Genomic DNA, 15,250 nt, shown 5'->3' with positions numbered 1-15,250 from the left:
ACCTGAGGTTAAAAGTCGCGTTTTAAACAGATAACCGTGGAAATACAACTCAACGTGGACCTTCTCAGAGTGGACTCTGGAGATGATATGGGACACGTCTGCCGTTTCATCTATGTGAATCGAGAGTTATTCTGGAAATTTCGTTGATTTTTGCGTGAGATTGACGGACTGTAGAATCAATGTGGTGTTTGCCGAAGATACGTGTGGCTCGAAACTCACCTAAACGGTAGGTGCTGCTACGTCAACTATTCGTACGCTTCCGATAACATCTAACGTGGCGAAATGACAGATGCAGTTTATTTGGGTTCATTTTCGTAACAGCTAATTTAATGTGAAGCAGGTGTTGATCGGACTCGTTGATGACAGGTTGTCAAGAATCAGAATTAGCGAATGTAAACGAATCGTTCTTTTGAATCGAATCTTTGTAATAAATCTGATGGACCGGTTCGCAAAATGATTCGTTCACAAAGCGGAAAAATTCAACTTGACGTTAGATAGAGTCACTCAGTGAACCGAGTCTTAGTTCTTTTTCTCTCTCTCTTTCGATCTTTTCTGGGGGGAAAAGTCCAAACACATTGGTAGCTACAAAAAATATTTTTTTTATTAAAACATCCTTTCAGGTGATGTAAATTAATTTCAGTATTTGCATTGATTAAAAATTAGTTGTTTTAATGAACTGAATCATTACTGCAATAAACTGGGGCACATAAAATCACAATAAACAGTTGTATTAAAAACAGCCTAACTTATATAACAATAACTATAAAAAACTGCAATAAACATGCAATTTGCCTGCATATTTTCTCAACCGTTTAGAGCATGTAATCTGAGACCACATCACGTAGGCAGTATTGGGGAAAAAAATGCTAAAACCTTTTTCTCTTTTTTTTAATGGATATTTGAAATGATTTCTTCGAAAGAACCGATTCATGGAAATGAGTTGAACTCCCTATTAGGCTGTTACTAGTCGGATTTAAAACGATCGTGAGAAGCGCTTCCCCTGGCATTGAAAGAGATGGATTGAAAACTATTTTGGCGGAAGTCCAAAAGTGTTTAAACTCATATTTTTCAACAGCTAGCACCTCGACAAAACTGGAATAGGCTAGTCATCGATGGTGCTCAGTCCCGTCACTCGAAATGTGCGGTAAAACGGACGTTGCCCGCGTCCATCGTCAATTCAGGTTGACCCAGTGTTTACTTTCCGCGGTCAGCAATTAATGTTTACCATTGTCTGTCTGCCTGCGGACCTGTGGGGAGGAGGTCTGTGAAGTCAATGCAACATGCTGTTGAAATACACAGGTGTGTTTTTGCATGTAGGCAACTATGGCTGTTTCTTTCTTGTGATGTATTAAATAACCCATATGAGTGATAGATTAAATAACCCATATCGTTTAATCGTATGATATTTTAGGTCAAATCCTATGGAGCAAGTGTGAAAAAAACAAAAACAAATGTAAGGACTTATACTGTAGTAGACTTGTACTTTGTCAGTATCAATGAGTTTACAGTAAAGGTGTTTTGGGTGGGTCCATGCAGCCATAAAAATAATAATTAACATTGCATGCACATCCTGCCTGTCACCTAGCCTAGAAAAACAGAAACAAAAGCTCACGACCTTTGTTTACAACATAATGAATGTTTACTTTACCATTTTCTCACCCCATAACACATCATGTGTGAGGGGTAAAGGCTATTGAGACAGAAAAAGTTAGAATAAACCTAAATGTATTCAGTAGGGATCTGAACTGAAGCAGATTAAATTTCTTTATCAGACAGATGAAAGCGGATGGAGATCATCAGAAAGTGTGAGAGGAGTGGAATGTGTCTCGCAGTGTGTGTTGGATGTGTTTAAGCTACTGATTTCTAAACAGCAGCACAGTGCCTGTGATCAGACACATCTGTACAGTATGCAGATGTTTTCTTAAATAAATGATTTAAAGAGAAATGATTTCATAAGAAAGAGGAGGGTCAGTAATGTTTGTTTTGGAATAATAGCCCCTGTTTTTTTAGACTCTTTTTTTTTTTCTTTAAGGAAATTTGTGCAGCATCCTTTTAGGAAAGATGGCTTTTCTCCTCTCTCTCTTTTATTTTACTTATATTAAATGGGTGAAATCATTTTTGTTTTACAATTTCCTCAAAAAGTTCCTCATTTATAGTTCATTATTTAGTTTTACATGATCAATGGTCTGCCACTGTTTTTCAAATATCTTTAAGACTTCCACACATGTTCCACAAATATTTCAGAGATGCAGTTAGGAAACTATGCACTATTTTGTAACATCTGAATAATTTTTAATCCTCTTCCTTATTATTTGACTATGATTGGGCAGGACGGAATACGTGTTCATGTATTCTTCTGTCTGATGAAACAAAATGTGGAAGCTGCAAGGCATTATTGCAGCTCAGTTTCAATAAATGGTCTTTTTTGGTTACAGTAAAAGGTACAGTATTTAGTATACAGTAACTCCTTTATGATGTGAAAAGTAAAACAAATGTAAAAGATACACATTTAATATAAAGTTATACAATTAGATGTTGTCATGATTTGACCCCTTTTACATGATTTTAAATCTGCGTTCTTTATCTTTTATTTTATTTTGAATTCTTCATCTCTTCATATGGGAGTTTAGACAGTGTGCTGCGTTGGATGCTTATGGCCGAGTGTATAGGGCGAGTGGGACGATGGGAAAATTCCAAAATCGTCAGACACGTCAAGTCTGAACAGGGGGCTTGTAGAATGTCTATCATGAGTCATGCTTTTGTTCGGATTGGAGAGGATAAATAAAAAAGGCCATACATTTGCAGTAATTGATTTGACAGGCTTTATACTGTGACACCATGAAGTGGTACTGGACCCTCCGGCTGATTTCCAGTTAAAAATCTTAGAAAGAGGTTATTTTTAAATCGGGCTTAAAGTTTTCAGTGGCGTGAAGCTGAGAATAGAAGGTGGGAGAGCCTAAAGTGTTTGTCTAAGGTGGCTTTTGTCTAGAAGATCGCAGATTATGCTTGTCACGGGGGTGGGAGTAGTGTGTTCGGATCAAAGATATGTGTGAATGTGTGTGCACAGGTTCTTGGGAGGCAGAGTGTATAAGATCGGGTAAACATGCGGGTTCATTGTGTTCAGGAGCTTGACGTTTTCTATGTGAGGGAGGCTCATTTTTGAGCTGCTCGTAAAATGAGGAGAGAAAGTGCAGGGCCACTCTGGATGGCAGAGTTCGTGATGCATGTCATTGCTGCAAATGGAGCGCTCTGATGAAGTGGTTCTGCATGTCTCCCAGCGTCTAAAGGTATGCCTCCTGCACATGTGTGTGCCTGCCTACTGCTTGTGTTCCCTTTCCAAAGCAAACATGTGCATTAACCGGCAAGTATCCTCTCAAGTCACACACGTAGGCTACACATGCACTACACCCTTTTTGCTTAGGTGTGCACACACACACTGCCTTTAACCACAAAGATTCTGTAAAAAGTCATTTTTGGACCGATGACAAGACACTTTTTTTTTGGTCTAGATCTTTTGCAGTAAAAATGCAATCAATGCATACATTGACTTGAATGTGCATCTTCTATGTTGAGCATGTTTTTAATTTATGAGTTCAAATTCATTGTGATATTTTTGGGGGACATAAAGTCCAAAATTGGCTTGGCTTAATCATTTATTATTAGTTTTTAGAGAAAAACCCACATGACTGTGTGTCAAGGTCAACAAGTCTTTAAATACAAGATCATTTGATGCTTTTATGACAAGGCAAGGTTAGTACATCCTGAAAAATGTCATGTGGCATGATTTAATGATAATGATATTTATGAATGAATAATTCATGATTTTCGTGGTGGAAAGTGACGTAGACGCTAAGCACCGAGTTTAAGATTGTATTTTAGGTTGGGGAAATCGAAAACGACCGCGGATATGGAGACACGGGATGCAATTCGCTCTGTTGTGGAGAATATTCCCGGCATTTGCAAACTGAAGCCCGAACAAGAAGAGTGTTTGTTAAACATTTTGAATGGAGGTGATGTTGTGGCGCTACTCCCGACAGGTTTTGGGAAAAGTTTAATTTATCAACTATTACCAATCGTCAGCGAGAAACTGGGCAGGCCAAAGGCCGGTGTTGTGCCTAATTTCGACCCCCGCCAAATTATTACCCCCCTAGTATTGGTAGGTTTAGGATTTGTTGTGGGGGAGGGGTTAGGATTAGGGGCGGGGTTGGGACTAGGCAATCAGGTACTGAATTCAAGGAGGGGGTCGAAATTAGGCACAACACCGGCAAGGCGATAGTTGTGATTGTGTCCCTCTTGAGCCCCTTTCACACAGACACGGATAAAGTGACCCGGGATTTGACCCGGGTTCGTTTGATTTTGCTTCATTCACACTGCCAGTGATTTGCCGGAATCAGAGAGCGCGTTCACACACAACCCGTGTATGTTCCGGAAAGACGCGTGACGTTGGATGTGACGGGTCTCTACTTCAGTCCAGTTTGCAGAAATTTTTTCGTTCTTTCTTGTATCGATGACGAACACAAACTTTCTTCTAGAGTAACTGAGTCGCACGATAACTACGTCATTGCAAAGGCTCGTGAATCATCACTACGACACATCCCTTATACGGCATTGGTTCTGGCTTTTGTTCACACAGCGCGCGTTCCGGGTCTGAACACGGCAATGTTACTAGGTCCCCAGCCCGGCATCGATCCCGGCATCAATCCCGGGTCGTGTTTGCGTTCACACAGAAGGCACTCTGGCAATTTGCCGGGTTCAAAGCACTGTGTGAAAGGGGCTTTTGTTGCACTCATGGAGGATCAGCTTAAAGGACAACTCCGGCGCAAAATGAACCTCGGGTGTAATAACACATTGGTACAGACTAAATCGTTCCCTGAGATTTGTTTTCATGATAATCGAATATAAAGAGTTTTATCTCTAAAAACAGTTTAGCTTATAACGCTAGTATATTGGGCATCGAGTAAGCAAAAAGAGATCGCTAGTTAATACCATTAACAAGGCTCAAATTAGCCCCACACTAACACGGCAGCATAATGAGTGTCCTTACATGCAAACCGAAGCATTGAGAACTTTGTAAGTGTATAGACAGTTTAATAAGAAGATACTTTACACAGACAGTACAGTTAGCGCATACAGACAGCAGCCATCTTGGAAAACAGTCTCGATCAATAGAACCACGAAGGTGAGCGAACAGTACGTGTAGATATTGAAGATAAGATAAATTATATTTATTTTTTTATTTTCTCTGTTGCGTTCAGTGCTTCTTTTATGCGCTCAGTGCTTTCTTCCGGAAACAACGGACCATATGAGATTCCAAGTCACAGTTCAGCTCACGTATCACCGTGTTCGTGGTTTGACTAATCGAGACTGTTTTCCAAGATGGCTGCTGTCTGTATGCGCTAACTGTACTGTCTGTGTAAAGTATCTTCTTATTAAACTGTCTGTACACTTACAAAGTTCTCAATGCTTCGGTTTGCATGTAAGGACACTCATTATGCTGCCGTGTTAGTGTGGGGCTAATTTGAGCCTTGTTAATGGTATTAACTAGCGATCTCTTTTTGCTTACTCGATGCCCAATATACTAGCGTTATAACCTAAACTGTTTTTAGAGATAAAACTCTTTACATTCGATTATCATGAAAACAAATCTCAGGGAACGATTTAGTCTGTACCAATGTGTTATAACACCCGAGGTTCATTTTGCACCGGAGTTGTCCTTTAAGGAGGCAGCAAAACTCGGTCAGCCATGTTCACTCCGATATTTCGCTCGATGGTTTCGTTTTCGCATCATACACGTGTTTACAGTGGAAGTTCGATGCGGCTGAGCTGGCGAATAACACACGTCATAACCAAACGTTATGTGATTGGCTTACGGGTAACCAATGATTTTATACTTCAGACAAGCGCCCCCCCTGCGAGAAAGAAAACACTTTTCAATTATGCCATGCCAGACTCTGTCTTTGAAGCAAAGCGAAGTAGCAGAGTTTGGTATTACCAGGCTAGAGAATTTCCATAGACAGTAAAAGAAATGGACACAGCGACCCCATAGACTTCAACGGAGAAAAGTGAAGTCAATTAGAAGCACTCACTTCCTGATTGCCAAGCGCACTGCGCAGGCTCAAACTGAGCTTGACGACGTAGATGTGACGTGAGCAACCTGTCTGACAGTTGTACGTCTTCTAGTAGCGGTGCCAAGAGGAATCTGAATCATTCCCTTCTGAATCTTGCAGAGCCGGAGATCGTGAGTATTAGCTGTCCATGAGCTAGCAGCAGGAGCAACTTTATGACTCTCTATGAGCTTCTCCCTTGACTTTATGCCTCCACGTCCCCCCGATGGCCCGGGAGCTTCTACTTCTGTCTATACGGTCATTTCTCTACTGTGCGACAGAGAGTCTTCGTTAGCCTATTTTTACAAAAACTGCTTCTACGGGGCCATAACGTAAGATACAAGGTAATGGAGCCTTTTATACATTGTCGTGTTTCTTTAAAAATAAACAATGGACAAATTGAGTCTTTAAACGCCTCAGATGTAAAGTTATTCGCTGTCAAAGTGATGCCAAAATGAATGGGAGTCAATGGAATGCTAACAGCAGTAAAGGCTTGTTAGCCAATGGCGGCCCCCGGGGAGACTTCAGTTTCCAGCTGGAGGATTACCCGTAGACGGGCTTTGATTAATGTCAAAAATGTCTTTAAATACATTTGTTTAGCTGGCCACTGTAGGTGTCTTTTTGTTTATTGTAAAACCAAATCATGTCCTCATTAACCACGAGTAAACACACAGATGTTGTAAGTTATAACTCGCGCATGACATGGTGTTCTAAAAACACTGCGCTCAAGTTCAAATCAAACTACACTTCCCACATGTACACCTTTAAAGAAAAAAAAAATGACGACATAAAGTGAAAATTAGTCATTTACAAAAACCGCTAGCTGCTAAGTTCCAGTACACACCACATAGAGACGTCCTGCTGTAGTCGTTGCTGCTGCTGCTCGTCTTCAATTTCAGCCTCGGGATCTGATTCGGGATCAAAAATGTATGGCTGAATCTGATTGTTAGCCGTGGTTTGTTTTGGGATGTCACAGCTTCCAGACGCTCTCAACGCAAAAGCTTCGCGCGCTCGTGATTATTTAGCTCCGGCCACACGCCCCCCCCCCCCCCCTTAATTATTTTCTAATATATTTTATTTTAGATTAATGTGTGTGTATAATCACATAGGCTACTTCATTTTATTACTTGAGTACACGATATTTTTAGATTTGTTAAATTTCAACTTCTTGATAAAGGCCACGTGAAACCAACATGAATACAAAGAGAACATTTCTAAGAACTTGACTTGTGTTTTACACAAGTTTTTTTTCTGTATTGGACTCTCTCATTTTATGTTCATTATGAACATAAAATGAACACAGTCTAAATATTGTTAAACAATGTCTAAATATTGATTCATTCTTCTATGCGCTCATATATGTGACTTCAGTTCAGCTGTAAACAACATGCTGGGATTTTATCGACACTGTCTCATAATTGAAAAAAATGCTGAGACAAAGTATGAAGTCCTGTCCGGTTCATACAATGTTTCTGTCATCATTTGCGGTGGTGAAAGAACGAGACTATAAATCTCTCTGCGGCAAGTAAATTTGCATTTAAAAGACGGTAGAGCCTCATTTGTACATCGCAGAACTGTTCTTATGTTTAACGTAAACAGGAAGTCAGCACTTATACTGTACATGTAATGCTCCATGTCCCAGCATGCATATGGACTTGGTCTTGGTGGCATTCTTTCCCTGCGTGTGTCCGCAGGCTCAGTTCTGCGTTGTGTGCGAGCGTGTTTGTTTGGCTTGAGCGTTATTAGAAAACATTGTCCGGGGTGGGGTGCTGTTATTATGAGTGTCACAAGTGGTGATTTTGCACTTCACACACAACCTTCCTGTCCACCCACCTTCTTTCTCCCTATGAGCCTAATGGTTATGTCTCCTCAAACGAATAATCACTTGACTCTTACTCACCCTTCATTCTAGTGTGTCCTGCCAGGAGGAGTTTTCTCGCTTGAAGCCTCATCACTGACATTCTGAGCATTCTTCTTTTCGTGAACTCTTTTTCTCTCTATATGCCTCTCCCTCATTTCTCAGCACACAACAACTGGATTGGTGAGTGATTTACATCTGGCCTTAACATTGGACAGTTTGGCTGCATGCCTCCCTGTATCATCAACAAGACGACACACTCTCTGTGCAGTCACTTTTTTCTTGTTGAATACTTGCTTCTAAATCAATCTTTAGAAGATATTTTTATTTTTTCGCTGCTGTTAAGAGCATCACAGCTGAGCTTACGTGTGAGCTTACTATGTAGTTTGCACACATTTTTGTATAAATATGGTATACATTTGTTTCCATACTGTTAAAAAGTTTGGGGTCAGTAAGACTTTTTAAAGGAAATTAATACTTTTACTCAGCAAGGATGCCTTAAATTGATCAAAAGTGACAGTAAAGACAATTATAATGTTACAAAAGATTTCTATTTCAAATAAATGTTGTAAAATGCTTTCTCTTCATCAAAGAATCCCAAAACACAAAAATATTAAGCGGCACAACTGTTTTCAACATTGATTTAAACACCAAATCATCATATTAGACTGATTTCTGAAGGATCATGTGGCACTGAAGACTGGAGTAATGATGCTGAAAATTCAGCTTTACCAACACAGGAATAAACTACAATAGAATACAATATATATTACAATAGAAAACAGTTATTTTAAATTGTAATCATATTTCGCAATATTACTGTTATTTTTGATCACTTAAATGCAGCCTTTGTGAGCATAAAAGACTGTTAAAACGAAAAAAATCTTACCGACCTCAAACATTTGAACAGAGTAGAGTATATATTTTGATTGTACAATGAGACAAAAAAGTGCAATGATGAGACACATTTGATCATTGATTGTGGTGGTTTTGCTTCCACCTGGTGGTTGATAGTACGAGTGTTTGCTTATTGAGTGCTGAAAGGAAAAGGAAGAGAGTTTATCATTCATCGGTGTAGTTTTACTCTGACCCCTTCTAAATAAGCACATAAATCACTACCACAGGGCCAGTAACCACCCCGAAGCTTGTCTTAGGTAGATGACTGCTGAACTTTGGTGTTCCTGTCAATAAATAACCCAAATCTCTGAGGTATTCCCGCTGTTGCTGAGAGTCATGTTACCGAAGTGTGAATATGGGACAATCAGGTTAAACGTATGGAAAAAAGATGAAGGTAAAGCACGTCAAACAAAAACGTACAAAAAAAGATAATAAAAAGACAATCAAATCAAAGCATTTCTTTGAAGCCTGAAATAGTGTTATCTTCTGTTAATCTTAGTGGAATTGATTCTTTGGCTCATGCAGTAAAGTGGCTTTTTGTTGCCCTCTGTCATACTCATAAGCTGTGAAATTTACAACCTTTTCCACACATACCGGAGTTGTTTGTGGTCTCATGTGAAACTACCAGCACCAGACAAATGCTGTTAGTGGCTTGATTTCAAACTGAGCTTTGCCAGACGTTGACTAGCTGGTGACTTCATGTCTGTGCCGACCAACCGGAGCAGGAGATGGTGAAGCATGTTTGCGGCTTCATTCTCTTTTTTACACGAAAAATAAGGCAATTTTGCATCTTTTTCCACTGGCTGTTGCCAAAGCAATAAAGCTATAGGTTAACAGTTTTAGGCTTATTTTACCTTTTTTATTTTTTATGAGCTGGCTTTGAGCCATTCTTTTGAAAGACCGTTTCCGCCTTGCAAGCAAAAAAAAAAAAAAAAAGTTTGGAAACATTACTATTTTTAATGTTTTTGAAAGAAGTTTCTTATGCTCATTAAGCCTGCATTTATTTGATCAAAAATACAGAAAAAATACAGTAATATTGTGAAATATTATTACAATTTAAAATAATGGTTTTCTATTTTAATATGCTTTCAAATATAATTTATTTCTGATGGCAAAGCTGAATTTTCAGCATCATTACTCCAGTCTTCAGCGTCTAAATGCATGTTAGATCTTATTGTGAATTCATCTGTGCACGTTTCCCTTTTTTAATCAAAATAACAGTCTTCTCTCTGGTGACATATGCTGGACTTCTCCAATAATTTAATCTGCGTAACCCCGCCCCAATCTTACAATCAACTGCAAGCTCACATTAAGATCTGCCTCCATCCAATCAACAACCCATGGATAGAATTAAAGGGATACTTCAGGATTTAGCATTAAAGGAACACTCCGACTTTTTGGGACTTTAGCCTATTCACCTTATCCCCCAGAGTTAGAAAAGTCCATACATACCTTTTTCATCTCCGTGCGTGCTATAAGTCTGTTTGACGCACCCACCGCTAGCCTAGCTTAGCACAAAGACTGGATGTAAATGGTTGCAGCTAGCATACTAATCCAAATAAGTGACAAAATAACGCAAACATTTTCCTATTTACATGTTGTGATTTGTATAGTCACAGAATGTACAAAAAACTACGTCACATGAGACACAGACATATTTTAACAGTATAAATACTGGGAACTATATTCTCTGAAGGCGAAGCACTGCTACTTGGGCGGAGTGATAACCGCAGCACCTGAGACGTACCGTACCCAAACTCTGAACAAACTCTGCTCCTCACCACGGCGCGTCTCAGGTGCTGCGGTTATCACTCCGCCCAAGTAGCAGTGCTTCGCCTTCAGAGAATATAGTTCCCAGTATTTATACTGTTAAAATATGTCTGTGTCTCATGTGACTTTGTTTTTTGTACACTCTGTGACTATACAAATCCCAACATGTAAATAGGAAAATGTTTGCGCTATTTTGTCACTTATTTGGATTAGTATGCTAGCTGCAACCATTTACATCCAGTCTTTGTGCTAAGCTAGGCTAGCGGTGGGTGCGTCAAACAGACTTATAGCACGCACGGAGATGAAAAAGGTATGTATGGACTTTTCTAACTCTGGGGGATAAGGTGAATAGGCTAAAGTCCCAAAAAGTCGGAGTGTTCCTTTAAGCTTTGTATTAGTAGAAAACCTGTAGTATTTTCAAATTACCGTGCTTTCCACCCTCATATCCCCCTGAGACGAGAGATTTATGTATTTTTTGTCTGGAAAAAATCCTCCGATGATGCAAAAATCGTCATTTTGTGTCATCGGAGGATTTTTTGGCCAGAGGCTAAAGACTACAGTCAGTAGTAGGGGCTGTCCCGCATGTTCTCAACCCGCCCATAGAGGGTGGGATCTCACTCACAGAATGTACACACAGTGTCAGACATCTTTTTTTGGAAGCTAAGCTAGCAGGCTCTTGTTCTGTGGAGAAAGCTGAGTAAATTAGTAGGAGAAAGCTGAGTAGTAGGGGTTACCATACATCCTCTTTTTCCCGGACATGTCCGACCGTCGAGATCATACAAAATGTCCGGGATTCAGCTTTTGCTTTCTGCAGTCGCCATTCATTGTTTACATGCACACCTTTTGTTTCAATCTAACTGAATTCATTCCGATTGGTGAATCTGAATATAGTGTTTACATGAACGCTAAACAAGTGATCGGTTGATGTGCGTTTTAACATGCTAAGAAAACTCCCGCTCCTCCGTGAGAGATACGAGACCCGTGCGTCTCACAGGGGTCGCTCATCGGTAATCACGCCACCGGCCTCGCCCCGTTCTCCCGCGGCCCTCACTCATCCTGCTCGCCACAGTAAACATAATGAATGGCGACTGTAGAACGCAAAAGCCGAATCCCGGATATTTTGGGCAATCTGGAAACACATTTTCGGGCAGACTCATCAGGGAGACTCACTAGTAGCCTAGACTTGTTGTTTAGCTACTGCGCTCTGTTACCGGTAGGCGTGGCCACCTAGGGCAGCGAAGGAAGTGCATTCTGGGAGTTGTTGTCTTTCATCCACATAAGCCAAAAATACATTTTCTGTCTTTTCTCAGTCTAGAAAGCAATTCAAAAATAATTTCACATTTCTTCTAAATAAATGACCCATTTTAAATACACATTCATCTTTCCAGAGGTGAAGTATCCCTTTAAGTCTCCACTCTACATTTTGTTGTTTATTTTCAATAATCCATCATACAGTTACAGTCATCTATCTGTTTTATTTTTTACTCTTCACATATCTACAGTATGTCATGTTAAACTCCACTGTTTTTCCTCTTTATGCGCTTTCTAATTCTTCTTCTCTTTTTATCAATTCGTAGTTGACACGTCTTGGGAGTGATGCACTGGCTTCCCCTGGTTGCCATGGTGATCGCCTCGGCCCTGCCTTTCCCTCAGAATCCTGTCCCCAGGCTTGTAGCCGCGACGATAGAGCCTGGCAGAAACGACAGCAACACCAGCAGCGTCCCGACAGCTGAGATCAGCATGCCAACCAACTCATCAATGGACAGCCACTCCCATGAGGCTGCTTCTCACAACAACTACCACACAGTCGACAAGCAGAGCACGTTTACACATGAGGAGGACCACATATCCAAGGGCAGAGCAAACCAAGAGAATCTTTTAACAGAAAACATTGTTTTCAATAACACAAAACAGGACTACACAGGTGAAGGCAGGACTACCGGAGCAGATGCCTCCCGGTCGCACGATCATAGGGAATACAAAACAGAAAAAAGTCTGGCCGAAAAAGCCAGTTCCCCAAGCAACAACATTCTCAAGGACTATCAGCTTAAACATGAAGAAAACAGTATTGAGGCAGAAACTTTTGTTAAAGATGACAGGAACGCAAGAAGTAAACTGAAAGACGGGCCTGTTGAAGGTCCTATGGTCACTCTGGAGAGCTCTCCAGTGCAGGAACATCTGGATGAAGCTCAAACGGACGGGAACACCATTGAAAAAGAGTTGGCACAGCCAAATGGAGTGTTTGGAACGGAACCGGGCTTTAGGATCGACAACCTAGGCCTGCGAGAAGAAGATCAGCTGCTTTTGCTGGACGCTCATCCCCGGGTACTCTTCTCCCCGGCTCTTTCCCCACCCAAACACCCACCTCTGCTCCTAATGCTGGAGTTGGGTTTGCTGGCTGAAGATGTTGAGGACGAGGAAAGCCACACAATGGATGTTACCACACCCAGTAATGGAGGCGACAAAGAGGCATACAGGAACTTACTATTGGGTCTGTCTGATTCTGACAACCACGTTCCAAGCGTCCGCCGCAAACGTCAGGTCGGCCTCAACACGCAAGGTCGCGAGCGCTCCGTATGTGAGGCCGAAAGCGGGTGGGTGACCGACAAGAAGACAGCGGTGGACCTCCGGAGTAAAACCGTCACTATTCTGCAAGAGATCCAGACACAGACTGGGCCGCTGAAGCAGTACTTCTTCGAAACGAAGTGCCGTAAGCCACTTCAGCAAGGGAACAGTGAAGGGCAGGGGGTGGAGGGGGCGGGCTGCTTTGGGGTGGATAAGAAACACTGGATGAGCAGGTGCGAAACCAAACAGTCATACGTACGTGCGCTCACCTCAGACGACAACATGAGGATAGGCTGGAGGTGGATCCGTATTGACTCCTCCTGCGTTTGCGTTCTGCTCACTAGAGGAACGTACAACACTGAGAGGAAGTTCGAGAGGGCAAGAGAGCGAGAAGGCAGAAGGTACAGATAGTTGAACGAAGGACTGACAGAGTTGAAAGATCTTGTTAATAAAAGGGACTGTATCTGTTCTGGTTCACATGTTGCTCAAAACCCATATGATTTATTTTTGTTCTTGGAACACAAAAGGAAACAGTGGCCCCAGCATTTTTTTGTACACTTTCAGACTTTTTTACAGAGTGAGTTAATTTAATTGCATTAGATACGTAATATCAAAGCAAGTGGCATTTTCAGGTTTTTTTAACCAACTGGTCTTGAGGTCATATTTTTTATGGAAGTAGGAAGCTAGTTCCCATCGAGTTCACACAGGTATCCTCGCTGAATAATAGTTGAACAAAGTTTGACCACCATAAAGTGTTCAAGACCTTTTGACTTCATTTTGAACAATATGTTTATTATTTCATATTTGAAGACCTAACAAAAGTGTCATTGTGCTTTTTTCATTTATACATTTTTAATTGTGGCTTAAGCGTCCAAATAATATTTGGGGTCACTTTACATTTAGAACATTTCATCAAAAAAACAAACCTGGCTGTCAAGCTCCAAGAAAGCACTATAAAAGTGATCAATACAACTTGTGGACTAAATCAAAATCCCTTTTAAGGAAAGTCAGTTTGTCATTCACATTTGCAACACCTCTAGGCAGCTATTTTGCTCATGCAAGACCGACCTATCTACTTTAAAAGGCGAAATAACAAAAAAAAATCAAAGACCAAACACAATTAATAAACATATTTTAAATCAGCAGGAATATCTGACATGAACTGTCATATGATGTTTTATTAACAAAGTTCGGGAATCTACCCAATCAGCGCAAGAGGAGGCTTTGCTTATATATAAAGCAGACTTACCTCTGTTCCATGACAATTTTTCCAGCATCCCTCCTCCAACTCGACTCCTCACTCTCGATTATTCCTATCCCAGCCAGGCATACAGGGGGAGTACTCTAGGTTCGGGCCAAATTCCGAGCTTGGAGCCCTCTCCTCGAACAGCACGCCAAATACGCATATTTTATACTATATCTGATTATATGCTAATGTGAAATCATGAAATAAAGGGTGTTTCTTGTGCTCAAATATCGTTAAAAAACAGGTATGTTTCAGGTTGGTCCTGCCAATGCGCATGTGCAGTCCCAAGTGTGAGTCTCAGATGGGAACCGGAGCTTTTAACTGCAGCTTATTCCACCATGTTGCATGCCACACTTTCTCCTATTCATAGTCATTTGAGTCAACTTCTAAAGCCATGGGATAGGTTTGTGTGAGGATCAGACAGAAATTCACAAGTAATTCATGAAATTATCACCAGGTGCAACTCATTTTGTGTTTCATGACACATAATGTGGGATTAAAGTGATATGAGGTGATGATGAGTACCTCCACTCTGCTGTCATCCCTCCAGTCCAAATCCACGGCTCACTAGGCCAGTGCGTAAATGTACACAAACAAGAAAACCTCAATACTGAGATCTTTTTTCCTTTTTCTTTTCATATATTGTGTTACATTTGTTTTATTGTGTCTATAGTTTACAGACAATAAGTTATTACTTTTGAGTTAGTATGTAAGTGCAAGTACTTGATATTAATATATTTCTTTATAAATGTACAATATGTAAAACATATACAAATATATGTGTATTTATAACAACCAAAAATGATTGAG

General features: G+C 40.6%; 1 protein-coding gene across 1 annotated transcript; it reads left to right on the top strand.

Annotated features, from left to right (window-relative positions):
- The first annotated feature begins 92 nt into the window (after positions 1-92).
- LOC130078612 (uncharacterized) lies at positions 93-13,774 on the top strand. The gene is made up of 2 exons (XM_056244182.1): positions 93-226; positions 12,207-13,774. The coding sequence occupies exon 2, from the start codon at positions 12,226-12,228 to the stop codon at positions 13,603-13,605; it is 1,380 nt and encodes a 459-aa protein (XP_056100157.1). The 5' UTR covers positions 93-226; positions 12,207-12,225; the 3' UTR covers positions 13,606-13,774.
- The last annotated feature ends 1,476 nt before the right edge of the window (positions 13,775-15,250 follow it).

The sequence above is a fragment of the Rhinichthys klamathensis genome, unplaced genomic scaffold (genome assembly GCF_029890125.1).
Source record: "Rhinichthys klamathensis goyatoka isolate OS25496 unplaced genomic scaffold, OSU_Roscu_1.1 h1tg000937l_1, whole genome shotgun sequence".
Classification (NCBI taxonomy): domain Eukaryota; kingdom Metazoa; phylum Chordata; class Actinopteri; order Cypriniformes; family Leuciscidae; genus Rhinichthys; species Rhinichthys klamathensis.
Note: the sequence above shows the minus strand (reverse complement) of the source record. Positions and strands in the feature narration are given on the sequence as shown.